The sequence below is a fragment of the Mycteria americana genome, chromosome 2, assembly GCF_035582795.1.
Source record: "Mycteria americana isolate JAX WOST 10 ecotype Jacksonville Zoo and Gardens chromosome 2, USCA_MyAme_1.0, whole genome shotgun sequence".
NCBI lineage: Eukaryota > Metazoa > Chordata > Aves > Ciconiiformes > Ciconiidae > Mycteria > Mycteria americana.
Window position 1 is genome coordinate 24,481,563 of NC_134366.1, and position 27,363 is coordinate 24,508,925.

The window sequence follows — 27,363 nt, forward strand, 5'->3', positions numbered from 1 at the left end:
CACTGCGTTAAGACTCTGGATTTATGACAGTGCTTTAAAAAGCAAACTTTTTCTCTGTCTAGACAGACAAATACAGATTCTGATCTCTATTCCATATATAACAAGTCCTTGCTGGATATGCTTTCTTTAACTGGTTGAGGTATAGTCTTAACAGAGCTGCACTGCAGGTACTTTTGAAACCCACTATCTCATTATTATTACTATACACAAAGACTTGGGTTAGATGCATAAATTTAGATTCTGATAGCAATAAATCTTTAAGTTTTATTGCATAGCCACACTGACTATAGCTTTAAACAGAAAATTATTCAGAAAACTTAACATGTTTAGCTAAGGTGTAAATAATTCTAACTAAAATCACTGTGATGGCAAGGTAGTTTTATATAAATTAGAGAATCCACTGGAATTGTTATATTTTCAACAAAATTTTTATGTGACTTTTTTTTCCTAACAAATGATCCACATGTTTAACTGTAATATGTATAAAGTTTTATTTACAGTACCTCAACATCTGGTCTGGATGGATAATTGAAGTAAACATTTTGGAATTCCAAGTTCCCTTTAATGTGGTCTGGTTTGTAACCTGTCTCTGAATAACTGTCAATTTGAGGTTCCTGTGCAAAATAAAATACAAAAAAATCACCTTATTTCCTAATGATTTTTTTCATAAAGAAGTCCTAGAGTGCACCATTATTCTGCAGAGATATTAAATGTAGTTTTAAAGTAATTTAGGTGAGATTTCTGAAATACGTAAATTGTGTGATGTTTTGCTGCCTCATTACTACATTGATGATCTGCTCATGCAAGAATACTTTTATAATTTCTCCATTTAAGCTTTTGTGTCAATTTAGTACATTGTCTTTAAGACTGTACCCACAGCTAGCTATAATTTGAGATTCATTTCACTGCCTGATGATTAACCTGAACAGATCATCTCTAATGAGCTGTTCATACACTGTTCATTTATAGCTTTGCCCTTTCTGCTGAAACAATTTGTGTGAGAAAAAACCAATCCATTGACCATTAAGCAGAAACAGTGTTCTTAATTATCACTGGTTTTGTTTCTATCCAGGGTGGGTCTAGAACTTGAAGCGTGTCTTAACAATAATCCAAAACATGCAATTGCATTTCATAGAGCTTCATTAGCTAGTAAAATCACAGCTTCCCCGATTTCAGACTCTCTTGGTAATTGAAGTACATCTCCAGGTTACCAGGTTGTGTTTCATTGATTTGCCGACACTCACGTTACTGGTGGTGCCACTGATATCTTGAACCTATGCTCATATACCTACATCAGCTGTAATCACATATCTATATAGCACCACAGACGTGCCCTTCATGATAAAAACATTAGAGGATACCTCCAACACCAAATGATTCAGAGATCCGGTACTTTTACCTCTGAAGCAAGAACTGATAACTAGAAGACAAAGAGGAACTGACTAATAATTATACATTCTATCTGCTTTTATGTTTATATTTCTGCTTATTTTACACACTGTTATTTACTCTTACTAATTTCATATCCATAAATAGTTCCTGTACTTTAAAAGGAAGGGTCTTTCAGTTTTGAAATGAGAGTGAGGGCAAAGATACTCACATTGTCTATGATATTAAAGATTGCATAGGCAGCTCCTCGTGCACTAGCAAACGCCTCTATGCTTGGAGCAGTCTGTCCAATACTGAAAGCTCCAATCAATACAGAGAAAAAGACCTGAAAGAAATGTTTACGGTGATATATATGAATTCTTATTTAAGCAGAGAATTACATTTATTTTTTTAGGTTAGATATCTTTAGGTCAGGAGGCTCCATGCCTGTTAATGGAAGTTTAAGGAAACTAGAATTAAAGAAAAAAATGAAAGGGTCTCTCTTAAACAGACAATAAAATTAAGAAAAGGGCTTTTTAAGATTCAGCTGAGAACTGAGTTCCTGCACAATGTGAATGTTGCAAACATATTGATAAGAAGTGAAAAAGTGACTGAGACCTGCAAAATCTATGCCAAAAAATGTATAATTACACTTGATGTCTCAGCATTTATTGTACTAATTCATTCTTTGCCAGAAGATGTTCGAAAGACCAGAAAGTATATTGCATATCTTCCAATGGAACAAAGATAGATATGCAAAGCACTATCATTCTGCTTTCAAAGCGACAGTGAAATAGAAGTATACAAATCCAACTTCTCCATCACAAAGTAATAAAGGGTCCCCCTGCTGGAATGAAAGAGAGTGAGTGCAAGCAAACAACAAAAAACAGAAAAAGAAAAAATATATTATTTTCTCAGAGAAGCATAGTTTCTTGCTTTCAGCTAATATCAAAACAAAAGTAATAAAAACATACTACTCAAACAGAGATCACAGTAACAGCCATAGCATGTCAGAGCAAAGGTCCATCACACCCATCACCTTTTCTCCAACAGTGTTCATTCACAGATGTGATACCTAATAAGGCAACTTCCTCCTGTTCATGTTATAAAAACACCACTCCAATGAACTACAACACAGACAAAGGAAATTGCAAATACTGTGGACTGAAAAAATTACACACAAGGACATGAACCTCATTGAGATGTTCTGTATGCCAGCCTGCCTTGAAAAAAATTTAGGCAGGTTTGAAAGAGCCAATAACACATACCAGAGCCATTTTTTGCAAACTTCACTGATTCATAAATAAAACAAAACAGGTAGTTTAAAAAATATATAAATATATACATATGGTCTCCTGGCTGGGTTTCATCATGGTTAGCAAAGTTATTCTTCTTAACATATTTGTTTGATATCTCATACAAAATCAGAATGATTGTCACATCAAGAGAAGAATTTAAGTTAATAGTTATGCTTTTCTTCCTTTGGTTAGATGGTGACATATTTCCTAGTCACAAGTATATTTTTCTCTGCCTCGATTTATAAAACTACTGAGAAGTGATTCCAAGCTCTTATGGTGCAAAATATAAGAAAAGTATCAATAAAATGATCTACTTAGACCACACAACAGCTAAAAAAAAAGTATTTGCTTCTGTATCCTGAAAATACATTCAGCCCCACAAATCTGAAAACAAATAGCAACTAGGAAGGGTACTGTACTTCAGTTTTTGACTGAAGTGTTTCTATATCAGTCTGATCTTATGCAAGTCAGAAAAGATGTAGAAACAGTTGAAAATAATACATTTTATTTGGCTTGATGTAGATTTTGAGATACTATAGAAACAACATGTAGACTTTTGTGGTGAGAATTTTTTTGTTAAGAAGAAGGGATGCTATTTTGCTGATTTTGCACATAATTCTTATTAAACTCAAATAAGTTCCCAGTATACACTTTAATGTATTTTCTTTAGTATTTCTTACTGTTATTGGGAATTTACTCATTAATACTTACTGTAAGAACATTGCCAATAGTGTAGTCATCAGTTAAGACCAAGGTAGTTCCATACCAGAAGGCCAGTGCATATGATGCATATATCAGGAAGAAAGCAGCACCCATAGAAATATTAGATGTAATAGCCTTTTTTATTCCAATCCGTTTAGCATCTTCTAAATTTTCATGGTATCTGGAAGAAAGATAGAAGTTCAAAACAGACTCAAACTTGTACCACAGCAGACAGCACCAAAAACTCTGTGGATGAATTAGAAAAAGAACACTCACAAAGTACAAAAAGATATATAAAATATATAACCCTAAGACTGAACAAAGGTAAGCCTGATAGTCAGGCACAGGGACTTTAAGGTAACTCCTAAAAAGGTCAACATCAGTCAACCTGGTATATAGAAAAAAAGGGCATTGCAGTTCAGGGACTGGCATCCAAGTTCCTTAATTTGCAGGTCAGTGAACTTTGTGAACAATTCATGACAGGTTTTGGCATTATAATTGTTAGCTTAAGATAATAGGTTAAATATATCACAAGAATTATGTTTTACAGCATAGTGGAAATAGAGATATTGTTTATCAGTACTTTCACAACAACTACTGAGTAATCAGATTACCAAGGATACCATCATCTCTTCTCATGGCAGGGCCTTTTTTTGTCTAAAGCTCTACTGTGTGATGTTTAAAGTAGTTTGTACACTTTCTAGAGTAGAGACAATATATCAACTTATTTTGCCATTTTCTAGAAAAATAACTAATTGTCTTTCAACATGTAGTGAAACTTATAATAGCCTGTAACTGACAATTTCCCATTACCTAAAAACACAGGAAGCACAAGACTTACTTGTTTTGACTTTGTATCTTTCAACAGCAAAGATACAAGAAAATTTCAAACCATCGGAAGCGAGTACTTTAAAATCAGGTGATGAAAGCAAACATTGCTCTTACCTTTTAATTTCTTTTTCCTGTCCTCCAAAAGCTATTACAGTACGGACTGCTGCCAGAACTTCCTCTGCAACAGCACCTGCTTTTGCATATGCAGCTTGTTCTTTGTCAGTGAAAGCAGAGAGAACCTAATACAGGACCAAAAATTTTGACTTAAGAAAAACAGAATGAGCTCAAGCACTTCATAATGGCTTTTATCACAGTTACTTTCTTCCAATATGAAGCCTTTTGATTATATTATGTATGAGTGCAGAATGTTCAATATCAAAATCCTTAAGTACATTATGAATTCAATAAAATAATTCAACGTTATCCATTCTCAACAACGAAGGGCTGGATTTTCCACTCGGCTTTCACCCAGTGCAGGAGATTAGATGACTACTCATACCAAGCTGGTGTGGTTCTCCCCAGGCAGATCTCCTCAACTCACTCTCATCTCTGGATATCTTAGCCAGAGGGCTCTATAGCTTACATTAACTGGCCATGAAGACTCTTAGCCAGTAGACATATGTACCACATGCTTCTCTACTCCTACCTTTTCTGCAATATATTCATTCAAGACAGAGAAGACTTATATGATCTTTGAAATGTAAGGGAAATAAAATACTATAAAAATCTGAAGGCTTCCAAACTACAAATGTAAGTCACTCCAATCCCACGGTAATTTAGTACTCCTCTCACCTAAGTCTAAAATTTCTTACCAAAGCTGTTAACAACTCTGAAAAGAAACTCTACTTCTGAGAGCAAGGCTTGGTCTAATTTATTCATTTATTTTTCAGGAGGTGCAATTATTCCTTTCAAGAGAACAAGTACTCATGTGGATGAAGTTAAGTTACAGATGTGGATTCTACTCATATATGTTACTTCCTTTTCTATATAAAAATATGTTATATTGGCAGAAACTGCTTCAAATCAAACAAGTCTGTCCAATCTATGGGAATTACAATATGCAAACTACATGAGCGTACTTATATACAGTTCATCTAAGAGCTTATGTACATAGCTGTTGTCTAAAGCTACAATTGTTCTATGCAATACATTCTAACAGTAAGAATTACAGATATGTAGAGTTGTTTCATTATCTCTCATTAATATAAAACCTGACACTGAATGTATGTTAACCCACCTTTGCCCAGATGGCTGCTGAAAGTCCCAGGACAGGACTGACTGCAAGTATTACAAGGGTTAATTTCCATCCTCTTATGAGACCAACAATAAATCCTGTTATAAATGTTGTTAATGACTGAACAAGCAATCCAATTTTGTCACCTATTCCTTCATTAATCTTGGAGACATCACTGAAAAACAAATTACATCCAGACAGGAAGGAAAATGTAGAAAGCACAAGAAAGCTTTTCAGTTTTGTTACATGGGCATCTGTGTAGAGGATAATCTTTATTATTCAATTACTTCCAAACCACAGTTTGCTTCAAGATAAAGCATTATATAGTGTGGTCAAGGAAAATTTCATATTTCTTGTGAAAATATAATGCTATAAACCTGTTTTTGTCTGAAAAGGTTGAAATTCTGCCTACGGTGCAAAGTTACTCTCACTTTCTTAATTCCACATTTTTGATCTGTTTGGAAACTGTGGGATATCTGGAAAGAAAAGATAAAACCTTTCATGTAGGTAAAAAGAAAGGAATAGGTTGTCATGCAGTTAAAGCTGCTCACACTGCTGGGGTCTGTTGGCACCTTATTCAGTCCTCTGTGCACAGAAGTCAACTATGTTTTGTCTTCATGGGGGTAATCTCACAGGCTGGGCCTTAGTCATCCTCAGAGTTCAAGGGAACTTATCAAAATGCTTTTCTGATATCCTTGTGACAGTCCAGTATCAGAAGTATTCGAAGTTCAGTCTCTAAGATTCTCCATTAAAAACTTGAAAACTTCATTTGACAATGAAATAATTCAATTTAAAAATAAAAATTTAAAAAATTGTAACTTATATGTGCTTAATAAGATAAAATAACATTGGGAAAGGTATAGTATACTTACTCTAGAAGACGAGTGTTAAGTTCTCCCACATCATTTACATCAAACCATCCAATTTCCTGTCTCATAATTGCATGAAAAAAATTTTCTCTAATTTTTTTTATTTGCCGGCCTGCTGCTAGGGTCCAAAATGAAGTTTGGATATAAGCAGCAAGAAGAACAGCAGCTGCTATTGCAGAATAGTAGTATGCATATCTGAAAGAAAAAAAAAAAAAGACAAGATTCTCTGAAATTAGTTTTAATTAACTCACTAGTCTGTATTTAGCTTGATGCTTACTTCTGTTTCAGACCTGAATTAGAGTTTATATGTTTATACTAGAGTTTACACTTCTCTGTAAAACTTGCCAAGTTTTCTATGAGTAGTATTTTACATCTGTTTTCAGATATGCAATAAATGAAATGAAGCTATTGTTAGACAGGAAGTACATTTTCTTTTTCTCAGTAGAGTATATATTTTCTCATAAGATTATTTTAGAACTATATTTTACATACAATACCTTTTTCACTTAAATGTGTCATTTCCAAAAACTCCACAACATTTTTGTTTTAACACTTATAGACAGACCTAATCATATACACACACATTTACATCACACAACTTGCCTGTCTATATAAATACATATATGCATGGATATTGTAAATATTTCCCAATTTGAGAATACAGCATTACTATATATACATCTATTGCAAGCAAATGCCATTAGATCAAAAATTCTTTTGCTATTTTATTTATAACTGATATTTTACTTTTAAATTAATTCAGCTCTGTGTTATGTTATGAGCAGGGTGTCAAATCAAAACCAAGGAGAGTGTGAACCACTATATGTCTCAAACTGGAACTGAATTTGAGCTACAGTTTTAAACTGTTCAAACAGAATCAAATTAGATTTGATTTGATTCAGAATTGACATCAGAATCAGCTACAGGTGAACTTAAACCAGAACTAAACCAGAAAAATGTAACTGATCTGATTCCCTGTTTGTAAAACGTGACCAAAACTAATGGCTAAATATCCATGGTGTATATAACACATAATTGTAAGACTACTGCACCTATATAAATGTAAATTATTAGCAAAAAGCTTTAAAACTCTTAGGACTTTCACTCACATGTAGTAAGTTATGCATACTGATTCTTTAGAACTGTAGCATGAAACTTGGCAGGAGCAAATTGCTGGAATGAGTGTGCAAATGCTCTGCTCAAAAAAGGAGAGAATGGCTTTATAGACAAAACTTTTCAAATGTTAATTCAGTCTTTTTGTGTCTAAGATACCACACAGTTTAGTCAGGGACTTTGGAACTATACTTATTATGAAATGAACTTTATCTAAACTGTTTAATAAAAGTGGGTTAATGTCTAACTGAATGCTAGTTAGTTGAGTATTGACCTCGATCATCTTCAGCTCAATTAAAACTCTACACAGAAACTACCAAACTAAAACCAAGAACACTGCTTCAAAATTCACCAGTAATTACTTTAGACAATTACTTTATGTTTATGAAGTTACACCACTTCAAATAATTGTTTTATGCTTGGACTTTGTTTCATGACAAATTGTATCAAAAGGGATTGATATCTTTGCCAGATTCCACGCTGATGAAATATATTTTGTAAATTCACTGCTTAAACTTAACAGAGAGTAAATGCTCACTGCATTGTAAAATAATGGTTCTTTTTCTTTTGAGAAACAGTTGGGTTTTAGACTAATTGTTGTTTGAGTAACAAACACAACCAAGTCCACGTGTATAGTTCAGTACTTGAACACACCTGTGTGAGAACTTTGTCCTTGTAAACAGTTTTTATTACTATTTGACCTGCTGGCAGGCATTCTTAGAGAAAAAAGGGCGGGTACAAACAGCTGCTGCTTCTAACCAGTGAACACACTAACTCAAGGCTCTATCTAGAAACTTTAGAAAAGAGAACCTATTGCTGTGCTGCTAATAAGTAATACATTCCTCATTCAACAATTTGTTTCTAAAGAGAAACTTGGGCTGCTTTTTATTCATACTTCTACTTCCAGAGTTAATATCTAAAAGACAAGGTGGCATGCATGATGTTAATAAAAGATCTCCCTCAAACGGACCATCTCTTAGGGTCATGAGAACAGGCAGTTCCCAACATTTAGATGTTGATGTAGATCTATATTCACATTTACACCTTCTTTGTGTCAGCTTGTCTGTTTTCCTGTACTCTTTGTTCTTTAAGCAGTAGTGACTCCTAGACAATAGCCCACTGAGGACAATGGGAGGATTCCTATTGTTTTTAGTTGAGATGACGTGATATGAGTTCAGAGATTAAAAGAACCCCAAACCATTAATCAAAAATAGTTCTGATTAGTTGTTGGTCTAAAAGACTTATAAATGACACATTGATTTACACACTACTCTTACGCCATAAGGGTCAGTAATACCTGGTGTAATTCTAGTACATCCTACTCTTAAAATACGGGTCAGATGTGCTTAAGTAGAAAAAAAAAGAAAATATGTTGATTTTAAAGCTGTGTCATTACTTTCATTTCAAAGAAGAAATGAAAACACTAACACAAATAACTTTAAAATTAAGAGAAATTAATAACAGCAAGTGATACAGTTTTAAAGGCAATCCAACCATAAGACCAGTTACCAGAAAGAGAGAATTAAAGAGGTAGAAATAAAGAGACTAATTAACTGCTGTAGAGAAAATAAATCAGTTTTTTTTCACATTTGCAAGAATAACAGAACACTCAATTAAATTAAAATGATTAATTTTACACTTTAGCAGGAATTGCTGTTTATATGACACTTTATAAAACTATTGGACTTGTCAAAATATATGCTGGAGACTAAGATCTTAGTTTCAGAAAAGGAGTTCTATAATTGCATATATAGTAAGAACAACTATTTTTAAAGTTCCTTTAGAATAAACAAAGACAGACTTTAAAAATGTCCAACTAGGCATCAGGTGTTTACTAAATATAGCACAGTTAGGGTAACTTTACCCATGCACAAATTATTTTGTTCTGCAATTTTGCCTTCAAATTTGCTTTCAAATCGCTGGGCATGAGTATATTCTGCTGAAGGTGTGTATGCATTACTTGCATTAATGTCAGAGACTAACTGACAGAAATGTTGTGGGAACAAGAAACTCTGTGTGTCCATACTCTCTTATAAAACATAATTGCCAATTCCCTGCCAGTTCATTCTCATCACATAGGAGTTCTTAATTTCTGAGTTACAGCCTTTTCCTAACTAGCTCTTGCTCATTTATTTTAGGGTGAAGAACTTTTTTTTGGTGTAAAGACTTTTTTTTTTTTATTAGAAACTTAACTACTTAATCTAAATGATCTATAAGTTTACAGTCCACTGTTACCAGAAATGATAATGCACTTCAATATAAAACAGCAAGAGTTACTAGAGCGAACGCCTTATCTCCTCCTTCTCTTCAGAAAAGATAATTGCCTTGAAGACCACATCAGCTTTCCTGAGATGTCAGATGTTTCTCAGAACCTAATGAGGAACAGACTTCAACCTGAAGAAAAGAAGCTGAAGTGGTACAAGAAATTGCACATGAACTTTAGACATCCTGCATAAACCAAGTCTATGGACAGTGGTTAATAAAGCCCCTTAACAAAACACATCTATTGGCAGCTGATATTTCTGCTTATTTGACCTTTTCTTTATGAAACTTTGTAGCAGAAGCTCCTACTGACTATTGTCTTCTGCTATTGCCAGCTCTAGAAGGCTAGATTTAAGGTTGCATATAATCTAACTCCGTATTTTCTGTAGTCTAATTATCTCTGTAGATAATTTAGGTGAACTTGATGCTTTGGCAGCAAAGTAGGTACTATCTGGCAATTTTAATTCTGCTTTTTACCAGCAAATCACCATAGCTCAAGGAATCACTGGATGATAATGAATATAAAGTTTTAGCATAACAATTACTGTTTATAAATTCAGAGGAAGAAAGGGAAGAAGGAAGGAAATGCAGATGGCATTGGGACACAGAGCACCCCTGAAAAGGGGGTGGGATGAGTGAGAGCAAAAGATTACAGGGAAATTGTTGGGAATGGCTGGGGATGTTCAAGAATCCTCCCAGTGCCTCCAATAATCTCATGTACAAATCTTTAGTTACATACATTATTCAGTCAACCGTTGCTTTTATGTTGCTTAAAGTATGCAAAACATCTGTGGGAGAAGAATGGCTTGACTGAAAACATGTCCCTTCATAAAAAAAGAAGAGGAAATATCAGTTTCTCATTACCTTGTCATATCTTCTTCCAGCTTGCCAAGAAAATATGAGGAGGAATTCCCCACAGAAGTGTTTCCTTAGAAAGGAAGAAAAGAGTAAATACTTTTAATAGAGCAAATTTTAACAAATTTGTTTTCCTGCATGCTCTTCAGCAAATTTTGAGTTGCTACATCTCCTTTTGAATCAAGCTGATTTTAATGAAAGGAGGAGTGTGACAATTTCAGGCTTCTACCTATTCAAAAACAATGATTATATTAATATAAAGTTAGTCATAACTCCACTGACTACAAAACTACATCAGTGTAATTTGAGATTAGAAGGTCTTCCTGAGCATTCATTAAATGCTCAGTTTTGTTTTTTCTTTTTCAAAAACATAGGGCATTTGTATAATGCCAAAACTGATCAAAAATACAGGCCTAGACATTGACATCAAACCAGTAACTGTAGATAGCTTAACCCATTGTGAAAACATTGGCTATAATGTTGGTGTTGGCCCTAAAATTTTACTGCTCCACACGAGAACTTAGTGAGAAATGTTTTGAGAAGACTACAACTGCAGCATTTTGCATTTGCACCATAAAAATCTGATCAATTTATTGTACTTGGGAAGGAGTAAATCATAAATTACTTACTCTGATAAAGGTAGTATGCCCATGTTTCTCTCTTACAGCAGCATAACAAGAGCAAAAATGGATGCAGGACAGAAGACAGTCACATCCTTTATTTTTTCTGTATGACCACAGACTTTTATTAAAATGTTTAATAAAATTTTATTAGATAATATTTCAGGCAACAAACCTGTTCACAAGTTTAACATCTAATGCGTGAGTTCAGATGACAATGTAATCTGGTCTAATTGTGAGTTGATATGAAAATGACAGTATGACTCCTTCCTCTCGTATCCAGCAGTGCATGGATCCTCTTGTATCCTGCCCTCCTTTGTGTTTGATTTCATACTTCTGATTCAGCAAATGAAGCTATTCAACAAATTGATCCAAAAGAAAACTAGTACTTTTATTTTTGGTAGCAAATTTGCTGTTGGATCTATTTACTGATCTGATTCACTTTGTGAACTATAATTGTCAGATTTGATGCAAGGGAACCAACAGGAACTTATGCTGAGGAGATGGAAAACCAGCCTCTTTCTATTTATCACAGCCACACTTAAACATGATTTGTCAAATGTGCACTGTAGTGGATTATTTGAAAAAATTAAAAATAAAAACTACTAATGCTACTACTAACTAAGAATATCTCCTGTCAAGATGCTTGAATCTCCCTGGCTCTTTTCCAAATATGAGCCATTATTGTCTTCATAGCAGATATATTCTTACCTGGAAAATCTGAGTTTCCAGAAGCAACAAAGCTATCAGTCATATCACCAAAAATTATCATCGCAACAGGGAGACTGCTTCCATGGGCTATTGCCAGGAGAGTGCCTAGTATCATTAGTAATTTATCCGGCCAGTTGGAGTATCGAAACTGTGAGTGAGAAGAGAAATTCTAGCTGTGGTATTAGACTGCTAACACAATGTTATGTCTACAAAGTCAAGAAAGTCAAGAAAAAGCTATCAATTGTACACCTAGTGTCAAAACCCTACAACTTTATCTGATTAGAAATTAAGCTTACAAAACAATTTAAATGTACAGGAATAAATCCTTCTAATATAAGTACTTTTATACCATAAACTCTCAAAACCAGAGAAGTGTACTATTTTAATGTATCAATATCTGCACCTGCGTAAGAAAGGCCATATGAAAACAAGGCATAAGAAATTTGCCCCTTTTAAGTTTGCCATTTAAAGTTCAAATTATAAGAAATTTTAATGGCATTGTGATAATTAAGGCAATAATTACTTTTACTGTAAATCCATTATTATGCAGTCAGAAAAACTGTTCCTAGTGTACCATAGACATTATCAAAATGTACTGAAATCCTAAATACCTCTTGCCATTGAACTTAACAAAGTTTGAGCTCATCTGTTACAAAATGTGAAAACTGTAAAATACTAAGTTTACTGTTCTAAATTATAGTGGTATGATGTAATTGTACAAGTGCAAGCTGGTATAGGAAAGCAGAGAAACTGGGCATTGGCCAGCATCATGGGCTATAGTTTTATTTCTGTTATTTGCCATACCATTGCTGCACATTATACACGCTAAACCTACAAAATATAAAACATTTCAGTATTACCAAAAGAGGACCTAGGATTTACTTTGATTAAATATTAACAGATTGCCTTTTTTAAAATATACAGAAAATAAAAAATTTTGGGAATTTAAAGTACTTTTTAGTACACAATTTTTAATTTTAAGTTTCATCAGTGCCATAGAGTTGCCCTTTACTGCTGACTCAGGTGACTGATAATGATTAATGGGGCTAATTAGTGTGATTAGTACCTGACCCAGGTAATTTAGAGGGCAAGACCACACATAATCTTAGGTGTATGGACGCTCTTTTCATTGTGTCGGAAGAAATGAGTGAACATGGAAATCCCTGCCTTTCGCAAACAAAAATCTAATATGGATGTGTTTAGCATGATAACTTACTAAGGGAAGACTCCTAAGAATCCACATCAGTAATAAAACACCTTCTTTAATAAAACTACATCCACAAAAAAACCTGCTTGATTGATATACTATATCAAATATTTTGTAGCATCAAAGTATTTGGTAGAGACAAGATCATACATGCAGTACTCTAACATAATTTTAACCATTTTTTATTTACACTTTGAAATGTGCGTGCGTGTATATATATGTACACATATATAGACAGAATAAATCTTACCAGTGTAAATGGGCTGACCATCTTAGCATTTTCTGCTTTCTTCTTCTTCTTCTTTTCCTTGCTTAAAAGGTATAATAGTTTTAGTCCATTTAAAAAGCTACAACATTTCACAGAAATACTATTGCAATATATTAATGAAGTTCAATTAAAACATAATCATGAAATAATTTTACAGGAAACAATTGTGTGTAAAATGAAGATGATTTATTGAGCATTCTTGAGATGTTTGTATTTAAACCTCCAGGTATATAAATAGCATCAGCTCCCAACTGCTGTAAATTTAAGTCAAGCTCTTCCCAGTTCACCCCTCTCAAGTGTGAAACACCACCAACAAGAGCTGGTGGTTCCACTGTCTGATCAGGGAAGTCATGAACTGAAGCAGTATATAGCTTTCAAAATGGGAAAGAGGAAGATAACTTATAAAATCAAATTTTTGCACATGGGGGGGAAATAAACAAAATGTTCAAGGTATGTAAAATATTGATTCCCTTCCATACTAAAAATTTTAAGATAATTTTTAGCTGATGACATAACTGTATCCAAGATGTCCATTCCAACATAATTTCTGACATATTTTAGAATTGTTTTTCAATAAACCGTAGTCAATACTGCGAACACTTAGTCCTTAAAAGAAAAAGATAAAAGGTCCTTCTGCACCAAATGAATGCGTCAATCAACACTACTCTCAAGCTGATACAAAGCTTTCTGTTATTAGCCTTTCCTGGTAAAATAAAGTAAAATAAAATAAAAAATGAAATTCAATAAAATATAAAATCTAAAATAAGATAATGTAATCTTACAGGCTTCAATACATAACATGTTTACAATGTTTAAGAATACTTACTGTTTGTCTTCAGATTCATGACCCTGGCTGGATGCAGTGATCTCATGACTATTTCCATCTGCAGTACGCTTCTGCTTCTTTTCATCTTCAGAATGCATTTTAAATTTATTTAAGATAGCTCCCTGTAAAATAATATTTGACCAAGAAATATACCACCGTTAAGCCAAGGACAGTAATCTCAATGACCATTTGTTTGAAAGAAAAATATAGATACTTATTAAAATCAATAAAGTCATTAATGTCATACATTGCAAGTGAATACTCATAATGGGCAAGTATAAATATGTTGAAACAAGTCCAGATGTTTGGAGTTTGCTTACAAACATCTACATTTTGTATTTGTATCTGTTTGATAACTGATAAATGATAACTTCATTTAATTTCATGTGAATGATATAAGCATTATATTTTCTGCAATTCAGCACAGATATACAAAATAAATGAGAAAGTAGATGTTTATATAAAAGAATATGCAGTTATTTGGAATTTCCCCAATTTTAGTTATCAGTTAATTTTATAAAATATCTCTGATTTAAAAAAAAAAGTATGACATACTGTGAAGGTTGTTCTTGGCTTGCGTCTTAGTCCTCTGAAAGATTATTCAAAAATCAGCAGAATTAGTACGGTTAAGGACTTGCAGCATGATAGGACTTTGCTCTTCTTATATAAAACAGAGATGACGAACAGCTTTCTCTTGTTTTTTTTTCCCACTCCCGTTGCCTCACCTACTTTGGAGAGTAAAGTGTATGCACTTTGGACTCTGCCTCCCTCTTCCTAAAGGGAATATTTAGCAAACAAAGTCCTTAAATGCACGCTTATTTCATTGCCACCGAGGAAAACAAGCCTGAAGAGTCTATTCTTCCACCAGGAAAAATTCCTCTTATCTACTGTTGGCTTAATTATGCCCCTTAAAACTCCCAGCAACTCCTTTTTACCTTATTAGAGATGGTGCTGAATGCTCCAAGTAACTGTTACACTTAAGGATGAATCCATTCTTGACTACACAGCGAGAATGAAAACAAACAACACAAAAGGATTGTTTTACTCTTTTGCTTCTTTTCCCTTCTTCTAAGTCTAATCCAGAAAAACATGACCCATCTAGCCTGAAAGAAAACAGGATTTTACTATAGTGCGTATCGTTTCTCATTTGAGTAACTGCAGAACAGCAAGATGAGTTTCAGACTCAGTGTAGCAATGGTTTGGAAGTAGCTATGGTCAGCAGAAATCTGCTCAAATAGTATCCTTCTGATTTTTGAATGTATGTTCAATTCTAAAGTGTTTGAAATGGACCATTTATTTTATTGTGGAACGTATTGTTTTTATCAGTATCTGTAGGTATTACTTCAATGAAAGTAATAACAAATATTTCAAACATTTAAAATAAATGAATTGCACTTCTTAACTGTTATTTCAATGTATATAGTAAAGTAGATACGTTCAACGCTTTTACAGGAGTAAAATTTATGAAAAGTTAAATAAAAATCCTTGTCCTAGAAGACAAGCAGATTTATATGAATTTATCTGTAGGTCTCCTATCACTGTACTCAAACAAAACTTACTTAATCTGATAATTAACCAGAAGAGATAATTTTTGTTCCTTTTAGTCATGCATACCTGTAATCTCAAAATTTTGATAAAACTGAGTATTTTTACAACATTTTGGAATACAAAGAGTCTTATCAGAGTCAGGTTTACTTTAGAAAGGGTAGTTTACCATCATCAGTTGAGCAAAATATAAAGGATTAGTAAATATAAGTATTATCTGTTTATGAAAAGTCATCCTGAGATATTTGTATAGACTTCTATCCATAGCAGTTAATGGGAATACTTCTGGGTTTTAACCTGTGTGCCTAAGTGCTTTGCTGGACTTGATCTTAATGGACTGGTCCAGTTATTTCGGTGGAAACTGAATAAAATTGAGTGAGAGACTCTAGAGAAAAGTCAATTAATTTAAACAAATGAAACAGTATATGCAGGTCTTCCAGGGAAAGGGAAAATGGACAAAACTACAAGATCTATCACAACATTCTGTTATCTCATTGCAATGTCTCAATGCTATTGCAGTACAGTCATGATAAGAAAGTCAAATAGAAATAAATCAGAATAGCAATTTGTACCAAAGTTTCTATTGCCTGCATACAGTAGTGCAAAGAAAATGAAAGACTGTTTTACAGCTGGTTTTATCACAGTAGGAGCTGAACCAACTAAACTGATATTTAAAAAGTGGGAAAATTGGGAAACTACAGTATTTTACATCTACTTAGTAAGACATAAAATGGTTATTTCTCTATAGCTTCTGTACTTTGACTTTTCAGTGACATAGCTTCACAGTTGCACAGAACTTGAGGCCAGAAAAAGATCACTAAATCTTTCTTCTAATCTCTTGTATCTCACGGTTTGCTATAAATCATTCAGATATTTCCATGTTAAAACTGATAATTTGAGTTAGACTATATAATTTCAGTCTGAAGAGATTAAATTTGTGTCATAAACCAACAACAGTAGAATCTGAGGCCTCACCACTGCACATTACCTGCACCTGAGTATATAAGAAACATGTAGGTGAACATAGTAGCTGATTCACAACCCAAGATGTATGAAAAGACCCAGAAACAATGTAGGTGCTAGTCAATCTAATCTGAGGAGAAATCTTTCTCATCCAGAGTCTGGCAACCAGTTTGGCCCTAAATATTTACGCAAGGTTCATAAACCCAGTGTTTGAAAAATACTTTCTGTCTTCCCTCAGATCAGTTATTTAGTTAAATCACTAGCTTAGCCCCAGCTTTAACCAATCTTCGATGTCATCAAGGGAGATTTCTTTTTAATTCTGTAGGCTGAAGCATGGAATCTCATACAGTCACTGTCTATGTCAAATGGACATCGACTATTAAGCAAAGTAAAGGTGTTCTGAACATCTTGGAAGCGGAGTGTCCTGTTCACTCAAAAGTCCAAGAAGAAAGAAAACCTTTCTGTTTCTCCCTTTACTTACTAGTCACAAAATTTCCCACAGAAGATGGATTTAAACAGAGATGACCAATCTGTGAACTTTGAGCTATTTAAGGTTCATAAACTGTTCAAAATTCATTCCCAAACCAGTTTGTTATGCTACGATCAGAAGAAGCAGGGATCTGCTGATATGGGAACTGTTGGACAATTCAAATCCCTTGCTGTACAAGCAAGTAAAAAATGGCTGATAAGGTTCATGCACCTGTATTGTTCAAAACTCTGCTACATCTCAGCCCTGTCCCACAATGGATCAGTGGGAATCTATAAAGACAATAACAAGTGCAGCTCAAAGAGCTACCTCTATTGAGTTATGTAGTAAATGTCTTCAGAGATTTTAGCCAGTTGAAAATTCTGGAAAGTGTCTCATAGGATCAGGAAAGTTGACCTTGTCTAATTTAAAGCCTATACATGAGGAAAACATCCGGGTTTACTTAAAAAATTGCAATTGCACCTATTGGCTAGCTGCTTCTGCGCTCTTCCCTTCATGGAAATTGTTTAGTTCAAGACAGAACAATACCTCTTGGATATTATTACTTCTATGAGGACCTTCATTGTCAGATATATTTTCTATGTGAAAATACTTATAAATATTCATAAGGTTTACTCAACCCTCTCTTTATTAAGGTAGTAGCCAATTTTCTTTTGCCTGACATAGTTTTATAGCTCCTGGATTATATTCACACATCTTTTTTAGAATTTTGAGCATAAGAATTTCTTGAGTTTTTGAAAGATGACCATTAGGTCCCTTGAAATATTCTGGAGAGATTGTAATGCTGTAAACTGAGGCACAATTAATTCCCTTCTCCTACTTGATATAAATGCATGGTTTGAATCATGTGTCTTGGGCACTCTACTTCAATGAGAGATTGTACTGTAACAATAAACTATGACAAACCTTAAATCCTTCTCTAAGTCATTGCTCTTACAGACCATTCATCAGTCTTGTCAGTATAGCTCTGTTCTTCACAAAAGTGTTTAAGTTGTATTTTGCGTGATTATAACATAATTTTTGGACTGCAGTTAAGTTAGGTAACACAGATCATTCTGTATTGTAACTCACTATTAATTATTCCAGATTGTTTCCATGCATTTATTTATCTAAATTTACTTATCCTATATGTCAAATATATATCCTCTCCTATATGTCAAAATGTCTTAATATTTTATGAACAAACTGATCATAAGTCAGCTTCTGGAATGGCAGAAAAAGGCATTTGAAAAATAGGGCTCTCATGGTTTTGTGGTCAAGTTTCAACTAGTTGTGCTTCCAGAAAAGAATTCATGTTGAGAGAGTCTCATCCCACAAATCACACATTGGTTCCATGTATTTTTTTTATCTGATGCAGGCCAGCAAACGGGATGACCAATTGACACATGATAATCAGAATAAACAACTGACACAGAAACTTTAATCTAACTTTGACATCAGAGTCAAAACATTGTGAAATGATGGCCATCATGATGCCTTCAAAATTTTTTGAACAATATCAAGAAAAACTAACAATTTTTATGCTTATCAATAAAAATAGCAAAAAAGACAAGAAACTGAAGTAAATGCTTCAAAGCCTTTATATATTATAACCAGAGAAAAGGACACAAACTATTTTTTTCTTTTATTTCCTTTAAAGATGGAGAGTTGGATTTTCCAATAAGCTCCAGGTAGGCGAAATGGTGGAGAGGGTACCAGGAATCCTGTAATGATTCCTCCATGACATTCAGCCCTAGCATAGGTTAGAACAACTGTGAACAAGCTCTGATTTATGATACTCAGGGAACTCCTGTTCCATTTTAGCAGCCTCTTTCCTGTTAATCAGTGCTGGAAAAGAATACTACTTTGTACAGCAATTTTGCCAACTTGGCCATAGTTCTATCAATGAGAATTGTCCCATATGAAGAGAATTATCATACACTCAGAAAATGATAATTTTCTGTTCCTTGAACTATGCTGTATGCTCAGGCACAAGATACTGCCTATAGGAATTGCTAGACATCTTATTTGTCCTGGACTAAGCATGAGGCCAAATTAAGTTATTGTAAGCATCAAGCTTCTATCCGTGTTTAAAAAGAAAGTCTACTCTGAAAAGAATGCTTTAATGATACTACAAAGCTCCACTTTTATTGTCTGGTACATATTACAAAGCAATGTACAATGTAATATGTACCGGACAATATTTTATTGTTCAGTACATATTACAAAGCTCCACTTCTATTGTATGGTTTGTCCATACAAACTAATGTCACTAGCTTCCTCTTAGTAATGTGTCAGTTTTCAGCTTTACAAACTCAGTCTTGTTTCTGAAAGCTTCAAAGTTTCTTGTCTTATACTTAACCAACAACAGAAAATCCAGACAAATCTACAGCTCACTTTGAGAGATATTTCCTATATATGGAAAACAACTTTCTTGGTGTTTATTTATCACTGAAGTTATTAAATATGACTTGATGATGCATGAATGTGCAAGGAGATAATATTTTTGATAATCATTGCTTGCAGTGCATAGTTGCATTTAAAATGAGATTCTTACTACAGTTATAATAAAAAAGTTATTTAATTGAAGTCGTATTTACATTTGCCTTAGATTTAGTAAGATTTCTTAAACTATTTAAAACAGGATTAAAAAGTTCTGTCTTTCTAGAGCATGAGCAGATGTGTTAACCTCCAACATATCTAGAAAACCAGATGCCTTTTGAATCTGGAAAAACAAGATATATTCATACAAAGAAATACAGTATAGAACATTAGGGATTTAAAAGTGTTCAGGACTTTATTTCACAGTTTACCCTATTTAATATGCTATATGAAAAATGATGGAAAAACAATAATAAAAGTGACTTTTTGTGCAGGTGGAAAACATTTTTCGCTATTGAAGTTGAATAAAGCATATATTATTACAGACACATTCAATTTTTTTCCTGATAATTTTTCTAGCCAATGATATGCCTGGTAACATTGTAACAGTACAAGTAATCAAGGAACTTGAATGAACTTTTATCCTTCCCTCACTGAATCGCTTTGACTGGACACCTTTTGCCATGCACAAAGAGCCTTTGTAAGCTGAATATACACAACTTAGAAGTATTCAGCAGTTACTGATTAGTTACTACACACAAAAGATAACTTGAATTAATGAAATACTAAACTGAGTGTTAGTATGCTCAGTGCCCTGAATAAGAAACAGAAAAAGTCTTTGCTGGCCAGGAAGTTCTCAGTGAGGTAGGGTAGGGCTGGTTTCTACTGCCCCTGGAATGGATCCCCAGTGTGACTGAATTGCGATTTTCCAAATCCCTGCTTTTCCCTTAGGATTTTATTCCTTTTCATGATGATATTTTTCCTCTTGAATCCTTGAACTGCTGCCTAGCTCCATCTGAAAAGTCTTACCTCTGTCTGCAATTTTACCTCTCTTAACTTGCAGAATTCCACTCTATCAACTTTTTTGCAGTTCTTGCTCAGAATTTAGCAATTTCCTCACAAGTCTGAGAGAGGGTTACGCAGCTGTGTCTTGGATCACAGACAGCTGAACTCCTGAGGAAGAGGTGAAGGAATTTACAAACTCAAGTCATTACGTATGAAATATATAACAGTATTAATATTATATCCTATACAGAAATCAAAGCTATTCATATTGACTTATTCCCTTCTACAATACTATTTAAAATTGTATTTTATATATACTTGCATCCTATTCCATACAATTTGTGAAATGTCTAGATAACACAGGAAATTATGAGAATAAAAAATCTGTTGTTCAGCTTCTGCCTATTAATACTAAATTCCAAAGTTTTGTTTATTTCTCTATTCTACAGTTACAGTTTATCATACCTCTTACAAATCACAAAAATGAGGAGTGGAAGAGACCTCAGAATGTCATCCCATCCATCCTCCTTCCTCCAGATCAGATCAACTATTCCATCTGTTGTTCTTGACAGATGTTTGAGTTCTGTCACTCCATTGGTAGTTTCCAAAAACAAAGATGGAGACTTTTAGACTATCTGAACTGTTAGACATTTCTCTGATGTCTAACCTGAATTGCCCTTGAGATAGGTTAGACCTGTTAACCCTTTCCTATCCACAGCAAATATGAAGAACAACTTCTTCCATTCCACTTTGCAGTACTCTTGAAATTTTAATGCTGCTTTCACAAGTGCTGTCTGTCCTCTCTAGACAAAAAAAACAACAAAACAAAACAGTTCCTATAACCCTTCTGGATAGAGTTTGTGCTGTTAATCTCTGACATTACTATCCTCTGGACTCAAACTGTTTCACAGCTTTTTTTGAGGAAAGTAGCCCCAAACTGGGATTTATTTAAAAAATAGATAAATATTTTTAATTTCTATAACTAATTTGACTTTCTTGTGCTGTAGCAGTATGGAAGTATACTTATTTTACTTAATCTTGTGTATTGAATTTTGTTACTGTAGTTAAATGACTAAAAATAATTACTTCATTCAGTTCATCTCACAAGAGATTGATTATGGCACTATGACCATGTTCTGCATGTTAGTCTTTGACCAGAGTCAAATTGCTTTGTTCCTTTTTGATGTGTACTGTAAAACAAATGATTGTATACTGTAAGGTTAACGTGGTTCTACAGGCAATTGTATTCAGTGCAGATGCACACTTGTTCACAAGCTCCAAACCTTTTAAAGAGCCATACCCATAGACCCTAGGGGTAACGCTTCCTCTTACCAACCATTTCTGCTTCCAGAAACATACTGCCACATGCCACAGCTCTGTCTGCTTTACATGCCACAATGCCAACTCATCCCTGACAACAATCCAGGTAGATCCACCAGGAAGATTCCAGTTATGATATCAAGATATGCCTGCATGTGATCACTTTGCAAGAAATAGTTCTAAAGAGACTGGAGTAATTAACTGTCTCACCATGCAGGAATTCAGTGATTAGAACACCAGATTTCTGTATGCTGTGGCCAGCTACATTATGGCTACAGTTACTGAAGAGGCAATTACCTGTAGCCACACTATTGACCCAGACTAGATGCTCTACTGTCTCGTTAATTTACCTGTATCTTCCCTCTTAACTCCCAATTTCCCTCATTCCATAAGGGTTCATTAAGATTAATTTCCACAAATTCATTTCCTAAAGTCCTATCCAATGGCTAATCAGAGCTCCTTATCTTTCCCAACACTTCCAGGTATAAGCTCCCAGTTTGCTTGCAGTTCTAAGCCATCTTTAGTCCAGGGGCTGTCAACAGCTGAAGCTGGTGGCAGAGAGAATGGAAGAGATCAGGAAGAAGCAAGCACATTTACACTGATCCCAAGCAAGATACATTTATCTAGGCTTACTCACTACAACTGTTAGTCTCCCTGTGGACTGGTTGTTTACTAGGTATCATTTCCATTTTCTGCTTCCAGTTCCTGGGTACAAGATATGTTTTTGCAAAGTGTTAATCAGCTACTGATACATATACAATAGCTAATGTTTCTTAGGAATAAAGGAATTTTCCCTCTGTTAGAATAATTTGTTTGATTTCTTTCAGAAAAAAAAAAAAGGAATGTGGCTTATATTTGATACAGAAAAAAGTTTTCTTCACAGAGACCCGGAAATGCCCAAGACTCATAACTTATTCTGGTCTCTAGTCTGCAAGAATTATGATAAATCTAATCTCACACTACCAAACAGATCAACTCTTTTACAAGCTACAGACTCTCAAGTCACTAGTGAGCACAATTCAAGTTGCCTCATTGGCCAAACAGCTGCACAGCATTTAGATATCAGCTTTTGATAGCTGATCTGCTTTATCCTATACATTTCATGCTTTTTAAAGGATAGAAAACTTGTCTTCCCAAGTCAGTAAAACATTCTATCTCATTGACAACTCTGCTATGTAAAAATCTAAATGAGTGTCAGTCCTAGAAAAACTCCTAAAAAACATTTCTTAACTGTCTTATCTTCACAGCAACTACTTCATATATTAAGCAGCAGCCATAGGGTACAGTATTACAGTGCTTGATATAATTTCATTAATATCTATACTACAATAATATGATTATTTTACTTAAATTTATACCAGTATTCTAAACTAAAACTAATTTCTCACCTATTAAAAATACCCTTTTTCTCTGTTCTTTCTTTTCTGTCAAAACTCACTCCAGTTCTGACAAGCTGGCACATCATGAGATCATTAAAAGGAATTCTGATTCCAACAAGGTTTGTTGCTCTACTCCCAAATATTACCCATATCAAGGGCAAAACAACCTTTTCCCATACATTTCCCACTGAAACTTGAATTTATTAGACTTCTGCCTTGCAAATCCAAATTTCACCTTTTTTCTTATTTATTTCTTACTAATTTCTAAGCATAAACTTTGTATAAAAGTGACATACCATATTAAACAGCAACATGATCAATGAAATTTAAGAAGTGTTAAGCATGGCCAAACTCATAGAGTAATATTAGTAAACAGAGACCTTCCTGCCCAATAAACAGCAGAAAGAACCAATATAAAGTATTTCACTAATCAGCAAGCCTCAGGGGTCTTCCCCAATGCTTTCTCCCCTTCCCTGCGTGGACTGTGAAATCACAGCATGATATCTTGTCTACTTCCCAGACACAATGGGAGATGAAGGCTGTAGGTCAGTGCCAGAAGGACTCAGGGGGGCTCCATGAAAAGCCAATGTTCACAGGGACCCTTGAACCACGAGGCTTACAACAGTGTTCCAGCACTATCAGAGATAATTGAAGGAATGCAGTGATCTCTACTCATATTCCAATTTCCTCATCCTTTGCACTCTAGAATTCCTTTCTGACTCAACCCTGAGTCACTACCTCTGTCCAGTTTACATTCTGCTTGCACGCAATGACACGTGACCCTGTGTGAGGGTCATGACACTAAATGTAATTCCTTGATTTCTTTTTATAGTCAGCAACAAATAATGAATGATTAACAGCTCATCGTGACTGAATAACAAGTGCAGAGCAGCCCTGTTTTCCATGTGACCATTCACTGAGAGCAAGCGATTTTGTTAGCATGGAACAATGTTCAAGGAAGCAACTCTCATCAGCTCATTTGAGCACTTAGTCAAACTGAGATACCTGCTGCTGTAAGAAAATGCCTATATCCCTTGTATTCAGTGGCTGCACCTGGCACACTAGGAATGGTGTTCCAGTAGAAATTAGAGATCCTAAGGCCCACATCCTAAGGATCCACAGGTTCCCCCTGTGGGCAAGGTATGCTTATTAAATACTACAGGGATTCCTCGATGGGAGCATCCTCTGGGGTTCCTTGTGTAGTCAATACTATGAAGCAGAACTGAATTTAGAAAATGGATCTGTTTTAAACTACCTCTGGTGAGTATCTACGGGACTTGGTGGCATGCAAAAAAAGCCTTTTATCTAACCACTAGAGGAAATGATCTGGTATTTGTTCCATGTCATGGGCCATTTGCAGAAGACATTATAGCATTTTCCATGGTATCATGGACAGATATATTGCTAGGTTATCCCACATCCCAGAGAAGACAGATGATCTCTGCAGTGATCACACATGACTGGCAATCAGTTCATGAAGAGGTCCATTGAGTTGGCAGTTATAAGCAGGTGTGACCAGAACAAGGCCAAGTCCTAGAACCAAAACTGATTCCATGGTATGGTGCACATGAGGGAGGAGAACATAACTGCCTAGGTTATTTATGGAACATCTTGGCAACACATTAGCAAAGAAAGATGCCTATTACTGTATGTGACAGGACCAGGAAGAATTTCTCACACACCAATTGGATAGTCCAAATCTAATGTGTATGTGAAATCATATGTTTACAAGAACAAAAATTATTTGAAATGGGGTACTTCATCTTGTCCCAAATACATCTGAGACAAATACTCTTTCAGAACATTGGTGTGGTGGTTCACTTCACGGGACAGAATTACCACCTACTTGCCTAATTGATTTCCACCTATATTCATATTTCAAGTAGACTGAACTATTTAAGAGTGGTAGGTCTCTCAGGGAAAGTATGTGTACATGCTTCTGTAAGGCCTAAACATAGCATCATGAGTAGCATCATGAGTGCATGTATAGTCTTTTCATATACTGGGGGTTAGATTGGGTGATCACACTAATTTGCTACAGAGTTCACCTTGTTCCAGTGAAATCTGGCACCCGCACTGACAATTTCCTCTGGTTCAGAAGAGGGTGAAGACAGGCAGGCAGAATAATGCTTACTCCAAGATTTCATAGTAAGATATTCCCCATAAATATTTTAAGCCCAAGAATGGGTACAAGTTATTATCCTGTTTCTTTTTATGTGCCACCACTATGGTAGTGATCAAAACATCCTTTGTACTAGCACAATATTAATAGTAGCAGCTTATTCTGATAATGGTAAACTGAGTAAACTGATATCCTCCCAACAGATCACGTGGATACAGATAAGGACTTGATTATCATCCCATACCAGATGACTCATACATTAGTGTTAAACCATGATAGGAAATAGAGGAAATCAACAATGACATTGTTCACCTATGAAAGTCCCCTTTCTTCTTCACATATATTTATATGAATATATGGAAAAAGAGGGGTGAACAACAGGAAAAAAAATTATGTATATATATCTTCTATACCAGCAAAATATGAGTAGAAATAATGGCAAATGTTACCAAAACCCTCTGTTGTGCATCAACTTTGATCTAGATGATAATAAAAAGTCAGACTTTTGTCTTGCTTTTGATCTGGGTATATAATACTAGTCTAATGGTGTTTAAGAGTAGGTTGTCAGTTTCTGACTGCTAGGTTCACCTTATAGTTTTTGCAGTGAACCATTTACTAACTTGAAGACAGATTGTGAAAGCTATACTGTACGGATGGATTTCTGCACACTCAGAGAGCCCTTTTACTTCAATAGCAGTCACCCAGGATGCAACTGTCAACTACACATAATGAATGTGTTAACATTTCTCTATCCAGAATAAAACAGGGATACATGGGAAACTCAGTCCACAACTATAATGCAAATTCATGTTAATGTGAGAACAAAATAGGCTTTTATGATCCAGTTATGCAGTTACAACCAAAACAGTGGTAAAAACAGAACTCACAGCGCTGGTTACTCCTGCTTGGTCACATTGCTGCTAAAACTTGGGAGATTATAACAATAGCAACTGACCTAACTGCAGAGCAAGCAAGGGTAATTGCTTAAACCTTGAGGCCACTGAATTCAGAAACTTGTAAAATTGAGCTTTCAGGCTTTAAGGATTAGCTTTCCTTAACTAGTAAATATTGCACAGCCTTTAAAAACATTGCCTCAGAGTGGAGTATGATTATCAGCTACATTACAGGAAGAATCTCCTGTAAGAAATTTAGTAGGTAGATGTCTCAGAACAGTTATCTGAGCACTGAAAGGAGATTTGGCTAGCAGGTTTTTCCACCTAGAAGAACACTATGAGGATGTAAAATCATATGAAACCTGGAAAAAATTGTTGGGATTGGCATCTGGGGAAGTATCTGTTTGAGTTAATAGAACCACAGTGCCTTTAAAGTAGCAATGTTAAAAGGGTTAAGTCAGCAAGAGTAATTCTGGGACCTGTGAATCAAGCAGAGTACAACAGGAGAAGCTGCAAATTCAGCTTTGACAAATGGGCAAGGTAATGAAGGTAAGAAGGAATGCAAGGAAATCTCAGTCCTGTGGATATGACAAAAGGTCTGCACATACTGTAATTTTCAGAACTATGGTCATAAAGGGGACACAGCCTCCATTTAAAAATAAAGATCAAAAGGAACAGAAAAGGGAAAAGAGCCCACAGTGTGGGTTTAGTTCTTTGTGTAAAAAAGAGGTGGTAACAGTAACTGCAAAAGACCCTTGGAGAACATGATAAAAGCTTCCTTTAGGGAATATCAATGAGACTGTGGGAAAGCAACATAGTAAAATTTGAGAAAAAGAGGCAAAGATATGAGAAAATGGGGTAGAATCCATATAAATTCCTTGCTGGCTTGTTTTGTCAAGCTAGCAAAAAAAGATGAGGAGGAGGAACAAAAACTACAGAACAGAACAGGTCCTTCTCAGCGAAGCCCTCAGGCATCATCTCTTCCTGTCAATAACAAAGACTAGGGACACTCTGCTACCTACCTGCCCCTGGTCTAGTGGTAAAATTAGAATATAACCAATGCAAATGGCCAATAACAATATTAGTACTGGGTGGTCAGGGAAAGAACATTAACTATCACTGGT

At 34.8% G+C, this 27,363-nt stretch overlaps 1 protein-coding gene across 1 annotated transcript in view; it reads right to left on the reverse strand.

Moving 5' to 3' along the window:
- ABCB1 (ATP binding cassette subfamily B member 1) overlaps window positions 1-14,262 on the reverse strand; it is a 48,706-nt gene extending 34,444 nt beyond the window's left edge. The window contains exons 1-10 of the mRNA XM_075495527.1: window positions 14,165-14,262; window positions 13,321-13,381; window positions 11,864-12,011; window positions 10,542-10,605; window positions 6,306-6,497; window positions 5,437-5,608; window positions 4,314-4,438; window positions 3,378-3,549; window positions 1,601-1,714; window positions 504-614 (exon numbers count right to left, since the gene is read on the reverse strand). Of these exons, the coding sequence (XP_075351642.1) occupies window positions 504-614; window positions 1,601-1,714; window positions 3,378-3,549; window positions 4,314-4,438; window positions 5,437-5,608; window positions 6,306-6,497; window positions 10,542-10,605; window positions 11,864-12,011; window positions 13,321-13,381; window positions 14,165-14,262 (1,257 nt within the window). The remainder of the gene's footprint in view (window positions 1-503; window positions 615-1,600; window positions 1,715-3,377; window positions 3,550-4,313; window positions 4,439-5,436; window positions 5,609-6,305; window positions 6,498-10,541; window positions 10,606-11,863; window positions 12,012-13,320; window positions 13,382-14,164) is intronic.
- Window positions 14,263-27,363: the final 13,101 nt, after the last annotated feature.